This window comes from Saccostrea echinata, unplaced genomic scaffold (assembly GCF_033153115.1).
Source record: "Saccostrea echinata isolate AGI-Se365-2 ecotype Australia unplaced genomic scaffold, CSIRO_AGI_Sech_v1 ptg000054l, whole genome shotgun sequence".
Lineage (NCBI taxonomy): Eukaryota > Metazoa > Mollusca > Bivalvia > Ostreida > Ostreidae > Saccostrea > Saccostrea echinata.
Window position 1 is genome coordinate 4,939,922 of NW_026889803.1, and position 21,453 is coordinate 4,961,374.

The 21,453-nt window shown below is 33.7% G+C and overlaps 3 protein-coding genes across 3 annotated transcripts; 2 read left to right on the plus strand and 1 right to left on the minus strand.

The window, feature by feature from the left end:
• Positions 1 to 153: 153 nt before the first annotated feature.
• LOC133172323 (tRNA pseudouridine synthase-like 1) lies at positions 154 to 9,812 on the plus strand. Its single transcript, XM_061307183.1, has 9 exons — positions 154 to 240; positions 1,559 to 1,607; positions 2,405 to 2,514; positions 2,979 to 3,053; positions 3,600 to 3,803; positions 5,162 to 5,417; positions 6,068 to 6,254; positions 6,346 to 6,607; positions 9,645 to 9,812. The coding sequence occupies exons 1-9, from the start codon at positions 179 to 181 to the stop codon at positions 9,664 to 9,666; spliced, it is 1,227 nt and encodes a 408-aa protein (XP_061163167.1). The 5' UTR covers positions 154 to 178; the 3' UTR covers positions 9,667 to 9,812.
• Positions 9,684 to 11,074, plus strand: LOC133172326 (neurogenic differentiation factor 1-like). Its single transcript, XM_061307187.1, has 2 exons — positions 9,684 to 10,724; positions 10,928 to 11,074. The coding sequence occupies exon 1, from the start codon at positions 9,791 to 9,793 to the stop codon at positions 10,148 to 10,150; it is 360 nt and encodes a 119-aa protein (XP_061163171.1). The 5' UTR covers positions 9,684 to 9,790; the 3' UTR covers positions 10,151 to 10,724; positions 10,928 to 11,074.
• Positions 11,075 to 14,916: 3,842 nt separating this feature from the next.
• Positions 14,917 to 20,845, minus strand: LOC133172324 (proteasome subunit beta type-6-like). Its single transcript, XM_061307184.1, has 6 exons — positions 20,744 to 20,845; positions 20,497 to 20,564; positions 19,469 to 19,600; positions 17,439 to 17,568; positions 16,599 to 16,743; positions 14,917 to 15,151 (listed from the first exon to the last, which is right to left on the minus strand). The coding sequence occupies exons 1-6, from the start codon at positions 20,798 to 20,800 to the stop codon at positions 15,021 to 15,023; spliced, it is 663 nt and encodes a 220-aa protein (XP_061163168.1). The 5' UTR covers positions 20,801 to 20,845; the 3' UTR covers positions 14,917 to 15,020.
• Between the last annotated feature and the right edge of the window lie 608 nt (positions 20,846 to 21,453).

Below are 21,453 nucleotides of genomic sequence, written 5' to 3' on the forward strand. Positions count from 1 at the left end.
TGGTAAATAAGCAGATAAGTGACAAATTCAATTTTTACGCTGCTTACCGATCTTATTATGAACATAAAAGCTTTTCGTCAGTATGATATGTCACATTCTACTTTTCCTTTCAGTTTCAAAGTGAAAGTTACTGTATCGCGTTTGCAGTGAACTGAAAAGACTCCAACAGGTGAATGGTATGATCAGAGGGGTCACACGGCGATTTTTCATTCGTGTATCTTATGACGGTACAAAATACAGGTGACTGTGAACGCAGACATCCAAGTCTTTTAATTAGTACAATGTTTATAATAAAAGCACGTGTTCACCAGTGTAGAACAATCAATATTAGGTTAAAGGGTTAACCCACTAGCCCAAGCTAGTAGGATGCCATGTATCTTACTCTACCACATGTTGTTGACCATAATTGGCCTCCTTTTATAAATTCATTGCAGAAGTAACTGTATCAATTGCTTTATATGGCCCCAAAACGTTTAGAACTTTGAGTACAAAGTCTCTTAAGGAGACGCAATTTGATGAGTGATTTTTACATGCATTATTTTCAGAAGAGTTCAAGGTTGAAAATTATCACTGCATCAAGGTACGACTTTTTGTGCATGCTGAGAAAATAACACATTTTAAAAATAGTGTGATAAAATAGCTAAATCAAGCTATTCTGAATAGCTTAATAAAGCTATATTAGCTAAATCAAGCTATATAGCTAAATCAAGAATAATGTTACAAAGTGTTGAAAGATAGGAGAACATGTATGGCTGGACCAGAAATCAAACCCGGGGCCACTGCATCACTAGTCAGGTGCTCAACCGCATGAGCTACCCAGGCCGACATCCACGGTCAAGACCATTACATTTCTCTTTCATTAAATTGTTTTTGCCCTCGAAGACACAACCTAAGTTTTTATTGCCCCTGACAGGACTTACCCCTGCAAGTCCAGGGGTGGTCATGGCAGCAAATTATGAAACAGGAAAAGAGAAAATGTATGGCTGGACTGGGAATCGAACTTGGGACCCCTGCATCACTAGTCAGGTCAGGGGTTTTTGGAAAACCCACTAGCCCAGGGCTACTGATCAGTAAATATTTACTAGTCCAATCTCAAATTAATTAGCCCAACACTTTTCATGCAAAATGAAAACATGAAAATCTAAAGTATCGAATGCTTTGGTGACAGAAACAAATTAAATTACTTCACAGTCAAAAGAAAACCAGTTTACATATAGAAAAGCTACGGTAAACTGACGTTGAGAATTTTTTTCTGTTCTGCTAGTCTGACGGACTATCGTTACATTTGAATTAGCTAGCCCAAGTCTTTAAATAACTAGCCCCAGGCGCCTGGCTACCGTATATTTCAACCCCTGCAGGATGTGCGCTATCAACTGAGCTACCCAGGCTAATATCCACAACCCAAACCATAACAGATATAATTGAAAAGTGATAAATAAATACTTGTGTTTTTTTGTTTTATATCTAGTACATACAATTATATAATTAGAGTCATATAAATATAGATTATTCTAACTAATATGCATGTTTTTATATACACGTGTTATTGTTATTTCAGAGGGGTGTCTTTGAATCAAAATGTGAAAACAGTAGAGTCAGCGATGTCTGTAAGTTAAAAAAAAAAATTCAAGCATTTTTAGATGTCAGTTGATCATGAAGAAATATAATCAGAGACATAATAATGTATGTTATTGAATTTATAAATAACTATGAGCTACATACAAGTTAAGTATGTTTCATTATCAGGATTATAGTGATGATGTTGACTTCATGTCATACTTCCACGTGTTCCAGGTCATAGGTAAACTGCACTTTGTCATGGGCATATTATACATTTATTGCATGGTCGTGAGGGAAATATGAAGATTTATTCAGCCAAGAAAAATCATATTCCCCGAGGGCTCTGCCCGAGGGGAATATGATATTTCTTGGCTGAATAAATCTTCATGTTTCCCAAACATTCATGCAATAAATTGTTTATTAAACAGAAACAAGCAAAAACTTTAAAAATAAGCATAAACTTTCACATTCGGCACCGCTCTTAAATTCACTCTCAATTTTGACGTAATGTTACAGAAGTTGTGACGTGAACCAGGCTATTGTGACGTCTACTTCTCTCAGGAGTTTTCGTTCAACAAACGATAACTATTTCGGGAAAATACACTAAGTCTCCGAAGAGGTTGAATATGATGAAAAGCATGATGATGACAGGGAAATATGAAGTTTTATGGCCCTGCCACATGATAATCTAGAACCAATCAGATAACGCGTTGTATAGAATAATTATAATGAGGTATAATAAAACAGTTTACAAACATATACCTAAAAAAGTTGTTTTCAAATGTAGATTTCTAAGTTGATCACAGTTTCCCTCTAGAAATAAATTGTTTAATGTCTTTTACAGAAATTTCTTGTGCAACTATATGGGAATAATTTTAATCTAAAACCAACAAGCCGCACTGATGCAGGTGTTCATGGAGTATCCAATATCATGAAATTAATTGTCTATGATAAGTAAGTTCCAATTAATGTGTGTTTTCTTTGACTTATTATAAGTCCGGCAGATGACGGAAACAAGTTTTTTTTTTTTTTTTTTTTGAAAATTTTAAATTATTAAATTTTATTATTTTGGGTTATATGTCTTTGATTGATGTTTGGGTCTAAAAATTATCACATATGATTTCCACTGAACTCATCTTTAACAGCTTGTATATATATAAAAAAAAAAAAGATATGCACCATGTTTGGTCGAATTGTGTAATAAAATTAATTGATTGAAGGACATGGTTCTTGATTCTGTTAAAGGCCGGTTGATTATCAAACACCATAATGAATGGAGCAAGAAATATCCAGTACTGATATTGTGATGATGATCGTACGGATAAACCAAAAAATCATTAAATGTTTTGCGGTACCATCAATCTCTGAATCTTTGTTTAATAAGTGCAGTTTTTTGTTTTATTGTTTTACATTTGTAGAAAAGCTGTTATAGATGTCAAACAACTGGCATACTCTTTGAATTATCATTTACAAAAACATGATGAAGAAATCAGGTGAGTTGTTTTTATTTTGCAAAGTACATCATTCATTCAAGGGTGATATTGCAAATTCACACTGGTACACATTTTAATTCATGCATAAATAGTTTATTTTTTATGCAAATTACCACCTTCTCCCCCTTTCCAAAAAAAATATTAATTTTAAAACTAACCCCCCCCCCCCTCCCACACACACACTTTGGAATATAACTTTACTCAATCTTGTGTATTTGTGATATATAAATGTAAAACATGTTTATAAAAGTCAATAATTGTTATTGTTTTCTAAGAAATTTTGAATTGTTAGTCAAAATTTTATAACAATTAAATGATAAAACTGAACTGTATGATTTACTGTCAGTTGATAATTATAAGACATGTTTGTTCTAGATTAATCTTTCAACTTGCACTATGTTCCCTATGAAAAGGTTGTTCATTGCTCTAAAAATGTCATCCCTTCAAAATAAATATGACAGATTAATATTTCAGTATTTGAAATAAGGAATTTTTTCAGATCCAGAGATTAATTCAAAGATTCTTGAAATTTATTTCAATTTGCAGTGTACAAAACATACAGGAAATACCATTCTACAGATATGGTGGAGAGTTTATAAAACAACGGGTATATGTGTATCGTCTGGCTGTTTTTAAGGAATTACAGGTTCCAGTCTCGCAGGGAAACACAATAGACAGTATAAAATGTAGTGCTCTCCCAAGGCAGGGGACGGGAGTTATATTTCACAACAAAACATGCACAACATTAAGGTAAACATACCATAAACCTATATACCATGCGTGTAAATTTTCGAATTTTAATACAGGTAACTCTTGATGGCTCGAACTTCGATCTCTCGAAGTTCTTGATCGCTCGAAGTGAGTCTCCGGTCCCGAATTTTTCCACTATATAACTAAGCAAATTTACTCTTGATTTCTCGAACTCTTGATCTCTCGAAACCCTTGATCCCTCGAAGTCAAAATGCAGTCCCGCTATGCATATTCTATTAGAATTTACCCTCGATACCTCGAAGTGGCTATGTGTATACAAGATTATATAATTAGCACCTTTACCTGGACATTTAAATGGCCCCAGGCAGAAGACGCGGGTCTCGAGGAACAGGATGTTTATTCAGGTGACACTTATGCTGCAAGGTGATAATTGATTTATAATGAATCATATTTTGCCTATATGCTATTAAAAAAATTATCATCGACTGTCTTACGATAATTTAGAGACGCAGTGTCATTGAAAAGTAGTAATTTATTAAAAGACAAAACACTAATTTAATTTTTATTTCGAGTCAGTGTCAAAGTTAAACGAAATATGAAAAAAGCAGAAACAGCCTCAATGTCAATATGACGACTATTATTGGACAAATACTTACAGAACTTCGTTCAATGATCATGTTTGGAATAGTTAATGCTATGTACGACGCTGTAAAATGTCGTTTTCATGTAACGAATGCGTAGTATGATATCCGTATTACAAAGAATAAATAGATATACATGATATGACGATATACATTTTTGCTTTACTCAGTTTAATGAAATATTCATCTGAATTACGAAAAAATATCGTTGTTTTATAAAAACCACGTGTAAAAGGTTAGCACTGCATGAAAATCATTATATCCGGTAAGACTAATTTTAAAACCTGTCAACAAACCCGGAAAATTCCGGACTCTTGAAAACTCGAACTCTTGATCTCTCGAAGTTTTTCCTCGGTCCCGCGGACTTCGAGGTTTCGAGAGTTACCTGTATATGGAAAAATGAAACTCTTAAACTTACTTTTCAAAATGTACAATTTATGTCCTTAGCATTTTCAAAGTAAAGATGCCAACAAAAATGAGAAAGGCAATTAAGATTTTCAAAGAGTTTTTGAATGAATCTCAAAAAGTATCTGAATAGTGGGAATACTGGCCCTCAGTGTATTATAGCCTTGTAATTAATATATAGTAGTAAACATGAAAGGATTTATCCTTTGAATTGAGAGTATAAGAGTCTGATCCAATCTCTTTCCTCTCTCTCTCTCTCTTTAAAGGGAGACAAGACTATCAAAAACTCACAAGCTTTTCATTCCAATTATCTCTCAAGTAATTTGTATTTCTTTTTAATTTTTTTTATAGTCCTCCATTCTGTGTTGATAAATTGATTGAAAGTGCAGAAATACTGTCTGGTGTTAACAACATTTACAACTGTACACCGGGGATGGGACACAGAGAAATGGAGAAGAAAACACATGGCAATAAATCGTACATAAGAGACGTCCAGATAGAGGTGGGACGTGGACACCCTATGCTGCTTGGACTCCATCCTCAGTTAGCACAGCAACTGGAATTCTGGGAAATTCAGTTTAAGTCCCATTCCTATATTTATAAACAGGTTTGAAAAATCTTGTTTGAAGGAATTATTAGTTAGCAATCAAACGAATGGCTAAAAACTTTCATTAAACAAGCAAATTTAATCAATTTAATCCCAGTCCACTTAAAAGACTTATTGGAAACAAAAAAAGCCCCCATATATTTTCCTACTTTTAAATGTGGAGGAATGATACATGTCTTGCTATGATATGCACTCCATAGAAGTCTATTTCTCCCAGTCTGTATTAAAAAAAGTTAAAGAGCATGCTAATGTGTAATAAGCAATCACCTCTCTAAAAACTGTGATTACATGTACTTACTAATTAAAACAGTTTTTATTTTAATTTATTCAGCATTTTTCATTGCAGAAATAAACCCATGCAATGTTTCTGCTTCTGATATGTGTGACAAATATATTTAAATATCCACATATGCAGGATGATAAACTTTTACTTCAAAGATCTTGTAGCAGTGTATAATTAGATTGTTCTTCATTGCTGTAAGAAAACTAAATTATAAAAATTAATCCAAGTTTTAATACCCGGTAGCAATCCCAATACATGTACTGAACTTAACCAAGAAACACTACAGCTTTATAACTGTTATCACAATTAAGTTGGAAAAAATGGCCAATATGTGAAGAGACCCATTCTAAAGTTAATCTATTGACAGATTCGTCGCATGGTGGGACTTATGGTTGGGTATGCACAAGGAGAATACAGCCTAGAGCTTCTGAGGAGGATTATGTCTGGCCAGATACTATCATCAGAAGATAACACAGCGTTTTATAGAGCAGCAGACACCCACACAATGATGCCTCAGGGACTATTCCTACAGGACATTGAATGTGATGATGAAAGTAAGGGAAAGTACAGCCATCCTAGAGAAAAGTTAAATGTAAGATTGATGTTAATTGTATTGATCTTGAATTTTATTTTTTAACTTTGTAGGGATGCTAGAAGAATGTTCTGTGGACAATCCATATATCCAGCTTTTAGCCAATATAAGTATTCTCAAGGACATTTTGTTTGAATGCAGTTCTAATGATAACCCTTCTACACTTCAAGAATTGTCAAAAATCTCCCAGTTAAAGTCAGAAGTACAGGAATACGATAAAGAATCATTGAAGCAGAGCCATCTGTGTAAAAGAAGGAACTTTACCAGTGGTGTTTTGATTCAGACAAAACTGGGTGTAGTCAAAGCACATATTAGGTAATGTAAGTTGGACTAGAAAGATTGAGTGAAATTTTTTAAAAGAATTATTTATGAAATTTTGATTATGTTATACTGTCATCATTATCATGTCATAATAAAAATCTGATATACTACTTAGTAATAAAAAAATTAAGAAAGAACTAGGATTATCTGTTGACTTTTGTTTGTTTGTTTAATATCACTTCAAGAATCTTTCACTCATATTGAGACGCCACCACTTGCTGGTGGAGGGCTGCAAATTTAGACCTGTACTTGGCACTTACGGTCTTTGAGCAGTGAGGTATCTTTTTCGGACCAGCACCTACTCCAACAAGGGACCTCAGATTATACAGTCTCATCTGGAGGACTGTGGCCCTTTTCTAAATATTTACATTTCCAATGTCTTTGTCCAAGATAAAATTTCAAATAGTAAAAATACTTTATTTCTACATAAATCTACTGGTTCATCGATAGGCGTGGTGAAAAAAAATCACGTGCGGGGCGGGACAAATAGAGACAGAAGCGGGGCTTGTAGCACGTGAATTTGCAGAATCAAGAGCATGTAAATATAAGGAATATCTGTCAGATTTTTTGGTTTCATGATGATGATGAATTGATTGGCTTGTGTGATAATTTTATGCATAAACGCCTTCGGTGTTTATGCAAATTCTCACGCAAGCCAGTCGATTGATCACATCATGAAACCAAAAAATTAGATAGTTATTCCTTAAATAAATCTTACGACTAAGGTTATAATAAAAGGCTGCTCAACTGTCCACTTATTTTCATAAAAATAAATTTCAATTTATTTTTTCGAAATTAGTGTAGAATTCAAGATAAATATGTTAAATTTTGTTATTTATATTTCAAAAGTTATTATGAAACCAATTCATGCACTGATACATATTGGTTGAAGCTATTCAACCATGTCATAATTTCTGACCTTGAACTTTCGTATGTCATGACCTCACTATTACTTATTTGCGTTTAGCACAGTTAATAAAAAAATCATCCACTGATTTATGATGATGGGAACTATTCAATCTGTCATAATTTTGTAACCTTGACCTCCCTATGATCTTAATCCCAGAATTTATCATTTTGCATTCTTCTTAGTTGAAGAAATTATATTGTTATCAAACTTCATAAAAGATTTAATTGATAGAACATATTCAACTGTGAAATGAATTTCTGATCTTGACCTTTTTATGACCTTGTCCCCACTACAGTGCAGGAAAATTATTTTGAAGCAGTATCGATGCTGATTTTTAAAAATCCTTTGCTTGCTGATTTGTATGCTTCCTTTGCTTGCTGATTTTTAAAATGCTAAAAAAACAGCTAGGGAACTAATTTTGATGTATAATCAGCATCAGCATGAGCCAAAAAAAAAAGCATTAGCATCTATCTGTCATCAGCATTTAAAAAAAGGAACAGCATCAGCGAGCAAAGGGTAGAACAAGCATAACTAGCATTGACCTACCGGTACTTAAAATTAGCATTGATCAACTATAGCATCAGAATATTGACAACTTCTTTTCTCAGTAAAATAAAATGAAAGCAAATAAAGATATTTTTTTAATGATTTTAAATATCAACATAAAAAATAATCATAAAATTATTAAATAACGCATATTTAATGTGTAATGCTGAAATTCAATGATGCTACTTCCGGTAGTATTGACCTAATTTTTAAACAGCAAAGGTAGCATCAGGTTAAGGCTAACTAGCATTTAATCAGCAAGCAAAGGAAGATACAAATCAGCAAGCAAGGGATTTGAAAAATTCAGCTCCCTGCACTCTACTTATCCTGATGCTGCCTTTTCTGTTCAATGCAACCGGATGTACAGATAACTGAATTTCAACATTGCAGTTTAAAGCATAGACCTGAAGCTTTAGGTCTATGTTTAAAGCAATGAAAATGCTTTATACAATCAATTATTCATTATATTTTATTAAATATTTTAATATATAAGTCGGTTTTCTTTCTCCGTTTTCAATTTCCTACTGAAAAAAAGCTCATTGATTTTTTTAATTCTGAAAGTTCAATGCTGATTGTAAGTAGGTCAATGCTTGTTATGCTAGCTCTCTCCTTTGCTTATGGCAATGCTGTTTTTGAATGCTGATTCTGATGCTAGCTGAATGCTGATGCTTATTTTGTTAACACGCTGATGCTGATTTGTGTAACAATATTAGTTTCTTGCACTGAATTCTCCATTAGTTTCAAAGAAATAGTTGTTCGAGGTATTTTCATCAACTTACACAAAAATACAATTAATTGTTAGCTATTACCGTCACGGTAGCTCAGTCGGTAGAGCATGCGCTCCGTGATCGGAGGCCGTATGTTCGAACCCCGTCCGCGACTGACCTAAGTCGATAAAAAAATGGTACCTACTGTTCCCTTGCTAAGCGCTCGGCACTTTAATTTGAAGTGAAAGTTGCAAGTCCTTCTGATGAGGCCTTAAAAACCAAAGCCCCGTGTCACGGCAGGGGTTGGCACGATAAAGATCCCTCACTGCTCAATGGCCCTGGGTGCCGAGTAAAGGTCTAAATTTGAAGCCCTTCATCGGTGTGTGGTACGTCTCTATATGAGTGAAAAATTCTTGAATGGGACGTAAAACAACATACAATCAATCAATCAATTGATAGCTATTAAACTGTTTCATAATTTTCAGATCTTGACCTTCCGTTCGTATGGTCCTGACCCCACTATTCTTATGGTCAGACGACAAATTCCTCAAGGATAAATTTATGCATTTATCTTCGTTTTAAACAAACTGTTCAATATATCTCAAAAAATTGTTCAGAGTTATCCAACGGTGTCAAAATGTTTTGACCTTGACCTCTCCTATGACACTGACCTCACTATTACTTATATTTCACAGTTTAAAAGAAAGCCTTCGATCGTATTACTTTAATTAATACTTTTACATATTAATATGGTGGGTACTATTCTACTGTATCATAATTTTTTGACCTCACTTTTTGACAGTTTGCACTTATCTTAGTGTTACAGTATTAGATTTATTAATTTATTTTAAATTTATTTTACTTACAGTGGAGTACCCTGTAAAGTCTAAGGCATTGTCTGAGGAGGCAGTAGGTTTGAACATTGTAACTGGTGATGACCAGGTAAGTGCTGAAACGATTGATGAGCCAGGGGAAGCGGATAGTGTAGCATCTGATGAGCCAGATGCTAGTGGAATGGTGGATGATATTGATGAAGACAACCTTGATGATGATGGAAGTAAACTGCAAGAAGATGACAACCAAGATGCTTATGATGGCCATGAAGATGATGTTCATGATGACCATGTTGATGATATCCATGCTGATGAGGATGACAGTCCTGATGATATTGAGACAGATGAGTTACCGAGGAGATCAGGACGAGTTAAAAAGAAGCCAGCATGGATGAAGAATTATGTATGTTGTCAACAGATACCACAACAGCCTGAGTGGAAAGAGAAATTGATATACTTTCAGAATATGGCATCACAGCTAACAAAAATGGACAGAGATATGTCAAAAGCATTTTTAAAAATGATTACTGAAAAGTTATAATGTTTTAATTGTATAAATTTTGTTTTAATTTCAGATTTTCCTGATTATGCCAGAGTACCAGATAAGTGGTAAGTCTCCATTTGAATGACGTGGAAGTCATTTTAAAAGGAGGGGAAGTGTGTTACAGTATTAGATTTATTAATTTATTTAATAAATCTATAATGTATTTCATATGTTTTTAAATTGTAAATATAAATGCATTATTAAATCTTTAAAGGTCACCCAAGTAGAACAGGCAGTACCTGTACTTAATTATTATTGCCTTGGGTTATGAAGGTTCTGGTCTTTGGTCTTTGGTTTGAAGTACTAGTATTCACTGTTTTCATTGGTTTGGACTTTGTAAGGTTGTGTTTTATTGGTTCAGTATTTTTCCCTCCAAAAAGTTGTTTGTTATGGTCATTCTTTGTCCAGTATTTGTCCAGAGAGGGTTGTATTTACGAAGTTTTATAATTACGACCTTCTGACATTGACAGAGACAATACTTTTCTCTCTTAAGTTTTATGATCTGGACATACGTGTACAGTGAGCCATATTGTGACTACAATGAATGGGAGAGGCTCAGTCCCATAGATTGGTATGATATTTATGATATTAATGTTTTTATATTTTTCAAAGCGTAATATTAAAAGGGGGCATTGATTGTATGTAAATCATGTACAGAGTTACCTCCCTTTATGCAGTGTATCTGTTAACCGCAGATTGTAATTACTATATTGATACGGATATATCAGAATATTTTATGCTATGTATTTATTATTTGTTATTATGATTTTTCAGGGCATTATTCCAAATTCCTTCATTGTTCCATTATTCCAACTATTCTATGTGTTCATCTGTGAATGTAATAAATGGAGATGTCAGTAGAACCCTGAAACGGACTTATTTATATTTCCATGCTCCAGATTTATAATAAGACACCGTTACATTAGTTTTCAAAGAAAGATATTTTCATCGAACTTCCTACAAAGGTAAAAAATACCTTTACCTTTCCTATGACTTTGACCTTCCAGATGACCTTGACTTTAAATTTTAGTGTTTTGCGTTTAGCACAGTGTAGAAGAAAACTTTATATTTTCATAAATCTTTACATATTAATGCAAATTGGTTCTACATGAGAAGAAGAAAACACTTTCTGTGGCCTTCATCTCGACATTTAGATATATCGACGACGTATTATCAATTAACAATAGTTACTTCCATTCATATGTCGACTCGATTTATCTCAGTGAGCTTGAAATAAAAGATACCACAGAGTCTGACACATCTGTTTCATATTTGGATATTTTACTAGAAAAAAATTAACTGGTAACCTAACAACAAAGTTTTATGATAAACGTAATGACTTCAATTTTTCAATCGTCAACTTCCCTTACTTATGTAGCAATACACCCTTATCACCTGTATATCGGGGTTTTGTCTCCCAGTTGATTCGATACGCAAGAGCATGCTCTACATATGAACAATTTCTAAAATGAGGAAAGCTACTGACAAACAAGTTGATGAAACAAAGATATCAACAGTCTCGTTTGAAGTCATCATTTCGCAAGTTTTATGGTCGATACAATGACCTTGTCAGCAAATACAACCTATCATTAAGTCAAATGCTGACTGACGTCATTTATTACGAGTAGGAGAAGATCTGCTACAATAAAGGAATAACAAATTTTACTTTGTTGTACAATTTATAAAAATTTTACTATAAATATATGATAGACAACTATTACTGACGGATAATATTGTCAATGAGCTTTTAAATATATGATAAACAATCAACCGATGACTTTATTGAAAAGGAAAAAGGAAAAAAATGTTGATGTTGTTTTCACATTCACAACAATAATACCGTTGGAGTCAAGTTGTAATTCAATAACTACTCCCAGATTTAAATTGTTTGGTAAAGTATTTTCAACGATTAATACGAGATCCCAAGTCTGTAGGTTTCGTTCAGGTTTCAACCATCTTTGTCTTTTCTGGAGAAGCGGCAAATGCTCCTAGGTCCATCTTGCCCTGAAGACATCAGCAAGATACTGTATTTGTCTCCATCTTCTCTTTACATAACTAACAGTCTTAAGAAAGGTTCCTGGAGCAACTGCTCACTGGGTCTCAAGAGAAGAAGATGATTAAGTACCTCTAGATCATTTGTACTGTTAGGGGATTCTATACAAGAGGTCTTCCAAGGAAAAAAGTTTCTACTTCTGAAATCTAATGAAAATGCCATATCTAGATGAAATGCACATGAAATCATACATAGGAAGATCACTACATATCTTCTAATAGTACACCTGCCTCGCTTTAGCTCGAAAGCGCCAAAATAGTCCACCATTTGAAAATGGTGGATGATCAGGTTGTAGTCTTTCTTTTGGCAGATTTGAAGTATTTTGCTTCAAAACAGGAGCTTGGTACTTTTGAGAAATTACTTATTTGGAAGCAATTGATTTGAACAGATTCGAGGCTCCCAAAATCAACATCTTTGTAAAAGGACGACCAAATTTGAATTCTTTCCGAAATGACCAGTAGATGTGTGTCATGTTCTAAGTCTGGATAACTTTGAGACTTTTGGGAGTATAACTGGATGCTTTGCTTCAAATGTCATATTTGACATAGTCTTCCACCACTTTTAACAGTCCAGACGGCTTGTATATCTTCGGGAGTAAGCATGGCCGTTTTTTTTGCTTGTCAAGGAATTTTTGGTAAGTGATGACGTTTTTTTTTCCTCTCTTTCTTTACTTGATCTTCAATCTTTTCATCAGATTCGCCTGCTTTTCTCATACATTCTCTGATTGTACGTGTTTTCGTAAATTGTTTTAAGCATGCAAAATCCAGGCTGTAATTTTAAAATGTCGCCATGCAGGTCTGTATGGTGTTGTCCTGGCTTTGTGTATCTGTAGCATGGTACATATCTTACGTCGAATTTTCCAGTCGGTGATCAGAGTTTTGAAATAACAAAACAACAAAGAAAAGTATGTCATATATGGTTGTGTAGATAAATTATCGTTGAAGACAATGGTAATAAACAGAGAGTGCATTTTCTCTAAAAGTGTAGATCGAATGACTGCGATTGGGGGTGGGGGTATTCCATGTAATTTGGAGTTAGATACCTTGTGAAATTATTATACTATGGGTATGGGTTTTAAAAGATATTACAGGCACAAGTGTCAGTGCCTTGGATACCAACAATTTGACCCTTTTACTTTGACCATGGAGTTTGACCTCCTATTGATCTAACTTTGGTAATAACTTTTGAACATTTGATCTAGGGCTTTCATATTTCATATGTGCATTTCTTGTTACAAGACCTTCCCTTGGGTACCAACAATTTTAACCCTTTGACCTTGGAGTCTGACCTACTTTAAGAAAACATTAACCTTGGTGATATAGTCTGATATTTTGCGAGAATATCCCGTTAATTTTGGCCTCCTAATACATGAATTACCTGTGTTTGTACTTTTTAAAATAGTAATTTAAAATTAAACTAAATTATAAATTAAAAAGGATTTAAAGATAAGATTTATTTTATGTTTACATAAACTTATTCAACAAATGAAATAAATAAGACGTATAATTACGTCAGTTAGTTTTAAAACATTCACTTACAGTAAGTTCACTGGAAGTCGGAAATCAAACAAAAAATCAGTGAAATGCATATTGAATATAGTATCATACTACTATTTTGATGTCGGCCCTGGTATCAGCCCGACCGGTTGGTTTGGCTCGAGCCCGGAGGGCGCAGGCTAGACCATCCAAGGGCTGATACCAGGGATAAGGTCAAAACAGTGGTTAGTCCGAAATATCTGACATTTTCCAGGCTTTTTTCATCATTTTCATATTTTACGTTTTCCTGACCTAATAATCAATTTTCCTGACCTAATAATAATAAAATATCAAAATCGTGAAAAAAATGCCTGGAAAACGTCAGATATTTCTGATTATCATGTCCTATGGACAAATGTCTAGTTTGTTTTTGCATGTTATCTCCATGAGTTGACTACAAAATTTTTATGAGTAGTTCATTGTATGTAGAATATCTTTACACGGTATGTCTTACCCACTTTCGAACATAAGAGCTTGTACTAAGTATCATTCATAACCTTCATCACATAAATGTGAACATTGTATCATATAAGTCTATATATAATGTATATATGCACGTGTGTTCTTTGCCTTGTAAAAAATGATTTTTTTCTGGTGAATATCAAACATAATAATCACATAATCAAGAACTCAAGGGTCAGGAATTTTTTTGGGAGAGAGAAAAGGATCAAACATATGGGACATACAATACAGCTGTCTAGCAGCATTATAAACGAACTCAAAATTCATCGTAAAAATGTTAGACTTTATAATCAAGATTACTAATATTACATCTAATAAAAGTTTAATGCTTGACTTAAATAACATTTTTTATATGTCAGAAGATTTAATTAACATTGCCTGTTTAAAAAATTGCATCGGCTGATTGATTGTTTAGAATTACAATTATTTAAGTTGCCCATGCCATCAATTTTTTTTCATTCCCTCCCAGTTGAACTTAACTTTGTGTTTGTGCAATCACAGGAGTTCGCGTACCTATCAATTTAACTGAAATTTTCAGTAAATAAAAAAAAACGTAATACCTATAGTGTTATTATTATAGGTATTACGTATTTTTTTTATTAACTGAAAATTTCGGTTAAATTGATAGGTACGCGAACTCCTGTGGTGCAATACAAATATTACAAGGGCAAAACTCTTTACTGTAAAATCTACAACTCAGTAGAAAACAAATCTTTGAAATTTGCACTGTGTTTATTACATAAACAATGAAATGAGTTGACCAAAAAAATGAGAGCACTAGTTTTTCACAAAAATAAAATATGATCAAAGTCAGACACTAGAAATCTTCATAAAACTTGGGTATCTGATCTCCTGTCAGGACAAATCTCTCCACGCCATCTTTGTTTATAGAAGCTAATCTGACCACCCCACCACTACTACCATCTCTGCTCATTGCCAAGGACAGTCCTAGAAAACAAATTCAGGTTAGATTAAACATTGGGAAAGATGATTTCCTTGTAAATAATACCTTCGGTAAAATACTCAGAACTATATTTTTTAATTTCTTGTGATAATATACAGTGAAAGACATGTTTCTTACAATACATGTATGTTCAATGTGTTATCTAATAAGTACATGTACTTAATACAAGAGGTCCATAGGCCTTATAGGCCACCAGAATAATGCAACCCTGTTAATTATCATAGGTGAATAATCAAAGGGAAATAAATTCTCTCAAAGTAGTGTAAAGATTTCCTTACATGTTCAAAAGAGCCCTGTCGTAAACCAAAACCTCCACCCAGTGGTCATGAATTTCAAAAATCTGGTAAAAACACCTTTGCTTACTACAATTATGTACTTGAATAGCCTGCTAGATGATCAGGAGCAGAGAAGATTTGAAAAAAAAATGCATTTTGGCCATTTTCACTACATGATCAATAAAGCCCCTCCCTTACACCAAAACCCCTGTCTCAGAGGCCATCAATTACACAATTTAGGTAGAGGCACCCCTGCTCATCATAACCATGCACTTACCAGTCATTTGTCTACTAAATAATTAGTAGCAGAGAAGATTTTCAAAGAATTCATGCATTTTCATTATATGGTCAATAGAGCCCCACCCTAATACCAGAACCCCTGATCCATGAATTTTGCTATGTTGAGGTAGAGTGCTCAATGCTTATAATCATGCTAACAGATTGACTGCTTAATGTCCGAAGAAGATTTTTGAAGATTGCATTCATTTTGATGGTTTTGGCCCCATTCTAAGGGGGAGGGGGACCTCAAAGTTCACAATTTTTGTCCCTCTCTACTGAAAGATGCTATATACTAAAATTGGTTGAAATTGGTTCACCGGTTCTAGAGAAGAAGCTGAAAATGTTCAAATGTTAACTGACAGATAATGACACGAGGATGGTCGATAACAGATCACAATAGGTCACCTGAGTGAACTTCTATTAAAACAAGTACTTTTTTGGTTGAACTTTTCTTTGCTTTGGATAGAATGTGAGTCAAGGGCAGTACCCAGTTACAGAAAAAAAACAGTCTAATGGTGTTGCATTGTGGGTCCAGAGGTTACTGTTGAAAAAAATTCTTTTGGATCTATATGCACAGTCCAAATTTTCTTTGCCCAGGCGTAACTTTAATACAGTGAAACTTGTTTAATCTGGATGTTGTATAATCCAAAATCTTGCCTAATATGATGTAAACTTCAAGTCCTTTTCAGTAAATTCATTTGTTGAAAATGTTGTCTAATCTGGAATGTTGTCCAATCCGACCAGTTTCTTTGGAACGAGTGATGTCCGGATTAGACAAGTTTTACTGTATGATTATCTCACAGTGCAAAGTGCCACTCACTGTGTTAGCTACTATTGAAATATCACTGTAGTCATTACTATTTACTTTAAAACTTACCATTAGCAACAAATTTGAGACATTCTTCCTTCGACATGCCAGTTTTGAAATTTGAGTCTACGTATCCATAGATGTAGGTGCTACCAGATCCCCCTGTGGTAAATGGCATGCGAGTCAACATACCACCCAATGGAATCCCAAATACCTGTTCAAAGAGATACAGATGTAAATTAGGACGGACTTAAATACAAAAAAGAAATAAAACATTTACGCTGCGTTTTCAGAAAAGTCAGAACTATTTAAGATGAATTTGATAAAGGACACAGAACAAAATATAAAATCAATTTACTGAACAATAGAATGAGTTTTGCTCATTAAAGACTAACAAAAAACAAATTCAAATGCAAAAATCTACATTCCTGAATCGAGGTGGAAATGCTTTTGACTGTGAAATACTGTATAATCCTGTTGCACACGTTTACAGAGAAGAAAAATTCATTCAACTTTGTAAGGAGCATAATATTGGTTTTGAACAAATTGAATAAGTTGAGTTATTCTATGTTCATGTAAGTGCATTCATTACTTCTGATAATTTATTATTATCAAGAATCAGGAGAGCTTAAGTCTCATGTGGGAATATTTTAACATAGAATAATTCATCTTCATAGAGTTCTTCTCTGGTTATTTGGGGGGGGGGGGGGGGGGGGGGAGGGGAGCACTAAAACTTCTTTGATGCAAGATGTTATCACAGCAAAATTGTGTGAAATTATTTGGGCTCATAATAGTTTATTTGTCAGATGCAGAAGACAAATGAAAAAAAAATCATATAAAATATACATAGCCAGACTTTAATAAGAAAGCCTCCATTCCATCTGTAGATATATCATTAAAGATACACACCTGCCCACCCTCACTCTTGTCCCATCCTGCTACAATGATCCCTGCAGATAAATTGTCTCTGTTATTGTAGCACAATTCTCTGAAAATGTTGGCTGCAGTTTTGACTTTTGGCTCTTCTCCAGTATCCATCCTGGAAAAAGCAAAATATCATCTGATAAATTTCAAATTACAGGAGCCTTGAAATCTTGGAATTTATGTAAAAATGCTAGAGTAAACTGCTCTTCAAAAAACTGTACAAAATATTGAAAATCTGTCATAATTTTGAAGGATCACATTTTTTACAAAATTAAAAATTAACAACATGTACATGTAGTATTTTTATGTTTTACAAGCAATTTTGCAGCTTTTAGAATTTCATATTCACAAGAATGTTCCAAGTACAGTGTAGCATCAGGGCTTGACATTAACTTTTTTCCCTACTTGTCCATTCGGACAAGTGACCAAAACATTTACTTGTCCAAACTTCAACTTCACTTGTCCGAAAAATTTTCAATAAAGATCTAATACTGTTAACTGAAAAACTAAAAATAAAGTCCATTACATGTGCATGATGTTATTTACAAATACAACAAACACATAAAACAAAATTTTATCTAGACTTTCTGTCCTGACAACATAAATGCTGTCAACATAAAACAGAATCCAAACTTCATCAGTTCCATGCCTTTGCAGTAGTTTGCAATTAGTGAACTTCGATCCCGATCGAGTGTACTTAATTACATAGCGATCTATATCGGGATCAAAGTTCGGTTTTTATGTACTGTTTCCGTCTTAAAGTACCGGCAAACTTTCAACAGTCGTTCTTTTAAATATTTAGAGACTTCTTTACATAAAAATGCACTTGTCCAATCGTACAAGTGCCCAGCAATATTCACTTGTCCGTATTTTTTTTTCACTGGTACCGGACAAGCGGAAAAGCGTTAATGTCGAGCCCTGACCATGCAAGAGTCTCTGTCTCCAGTGAGTTCTCCAGTGAGTCTGCATTTTTCTCAAGATATTCTCATGATATTAAGTAAGAATTGACAATACTAAGGGTCAAGCAGAGCAAAGAGGTTATAGATTGAATATCTTGGGTTTAATTGACCCTTTTTGGTACAGGGTCCTGTACCTTTTCAATTGGGAATTTTAAATTGAAAAAGTGGCAAAATTTGGAAATATTGATATATTTGATATATAACTTTTACTCTTGAATAAGTGTTATTTTAAACCCTATGCACATTTTAATGAATCATTAAAATCTCAAGATTCAATTTTTTTTTTAAATATAAAAAAAAGCACTGACAAATTCAATTTCATTGTCATTTGGGAATTTTTATCTAAATTTGGGGAAAAGGAGAGTAAATTTCAATTGGAACAGGGTCCTTTTACAGGACCTAGATGCAAGGGTTAGTAAGCCCTGATATCATATTATTGTCACACAGAATTAGCTCTGATTTGTATTGTTTTCTCTTTAACACTGTCTTACTATCATAATTCTAACAAGTTATCATTGAAACTCCCTAGAAAAAAGTTAAACCTAAAAGAAGATTTGATACATTAAATTAATAATGTAATTATGACTGAAAATGGTTAACACCTTAAATCTTGATGTGTTGTTTACATTTACCAAGCACAGTAAGTCACACTTCAAACACAATTTCTGGTATTGTAAGAGAGAATTTTTTTTAAAAAAATGGTGGCTTCTGGTAAGCAATATAAAATATTGTGAATTTTGGTGTTCCAGTGTGATCCTGAGAATGGGGTCAAAAATATATAACATTCTGTACACAGCCTGCATGTACATCACAACATGTCATGTATGAAGTATTGCTCTTGAGATACATTGTAACTATACTGAATCTGATATATTCATCAGAAAAATACTACAAATTTTTCCATCCAGAAGTTTTTAAGATTTTGATAAGTTAATCTTGTACATGTATCAAATAATTTTTTTACCTTTGAGAATCAGGGTACACAAAAAGAAGAATGTATGATGTTTAACCACTGGTAAAGTTTTCACAAGTATTTTGACAATGTAAAAAACTTACTTGTGAAAGTTAAGATGATAATTCACAATATCTGCAACAGCCTGTGTATCTGCAGCCGAGCCTGAACGACAACAGTAAATCAAGTCTGTTACCTTTGTTAGTTTGTCTGTCACTCTGTTGGCTATGTATGCACTAAAAAGATAAACTCATATGTTAATTGAGAATATATTGCAAATTTACATTAAAATCATTCCATGCACTTCAGGTTTATAATAAATTTAGTGGATGGAAGGCACATATATGTTCAAAAGAATGTTTTTATGCAAGTAAGTTATATTTACTTCCAGTAAATATAGCTCATAGCAAGCACAGTGAGTAATACAAGTGTAAATTGTGTAAAGGAACTGTGCTTGCCCCTACAGTCACACCATAAAACATTTTGTTATACCTTTAAAAATTGTTTCCTATATAATTCTATACTAAAAAAGGTTTAACATTTCCAATGTTTTACTGAACGGTCATAAAAAAAAATCGATGTTTGACCGCAGAGCAAGATATTGGACCTGTCGATGAGATGTTGGACTGCTTACGTCACAGTGTGAGCAGGGTCAGCTGTATCTTATGTGCATTCGATGGAGTTCGACAGAACTTTACCGAACTGACCAAGTTTAAACCGCAGTACGGGTAAACAAAATTTACATCATGTTATATATGTCAAAATAAAAGGTAAAAGGTATAACAAAACATTTATTGACTGTGTTCTCAGGCAAAATGCATTTTTGTCGACCCCTCGAACCAAACTGTTTGCCTTTGGCCTATTGGCCTCGGGCAAACAGTTTGGTTCTTGGGTCCAACAAAACGCATTTTGCCCGAGAACACAGTCAATAAATGTATATTATTCCTAATATTTCAGCAAAGATAATAATTTCTTTCTTTTGCAACATTGCTAAAGTGTGTAGAGAGGAAATATTATTACTGTGTTGAGAGTCTGACAATCATATTTTTTGTAACTTATGTCAGCAAGCTTATAGATTGTAAGCATATATCGTTTTATATGTATTCTTCCTGTGTGTCTGTATGAGGCATACCCCGTTGTTGTTCTCGAGTCTGCACCAATAACGACTCCATCACTGTATTCTACAGCCATTATAGTTGTCTACAATAAATTAATAAAATCTACATTAACAAAAATAAATGGTTGAAGTAGACAATAACATTACTCAGAAATTTGATCCCCTCTCTCCTGCCTCTTTAAGTTTAAAACTCACTACTAGCCTACAATAATAAATATCACGGTGTACATTAGAAATAAATAATTAAAAAGCAATATCTTACCCCCGTTTCGTGCTCGGCACGAAGCCATTCCGGTGTAGACGACAGAGTGTTCATCATGCTTCTTTACAATTGATGAATTTTATGAAATATCGCTAGTCACGGAGATAACTTTTGAACCTTCTAACTAAAGAGAGTAAAATCAACGGGAAATAACTCCTGTATTTGAACAATAATTTTCTCACCTGCTTTCCGCCCTTTCAGAGTTTAATTACTTTAACATGGCTTTACTTTATATAGTCACATATGACTAGTGATTTATATAACCCTGAAATAAACCCTCAAACCCCGGGCCAGGTTCCTCTTTTCAAAACTGTCTCCTGTCACTTTTAACATTTCCAAATTATCTGGAAATTAATTTATTTTTCTAGATTTAAAAAAAAATACAATTACAAGAAAAGCAGTACCAAATTTCAATGAAAAATAAAAAAAAAAGTTATGGTCAATTAAACTAACTCAATAATATCAATTGACCGATCTTAATATGATGTTGAATGGTTTTTATGGAATTCAGAAGTCCCCCCCCCCCCCCCGAACCAGGGATATTTAGAATCGTCGGTCATTTTCAAATGTGGAAACATGCACTATATTAAACTACATTTTCAAGGTTTGTACAAGTGCTCTTGAAATCGGAGGTATCCTTATCTTCTAGAAAAAAAAAATGAAATATGGCTCCAGGAATATTAATGCTACCAAATATTTTAGGGCAAAAC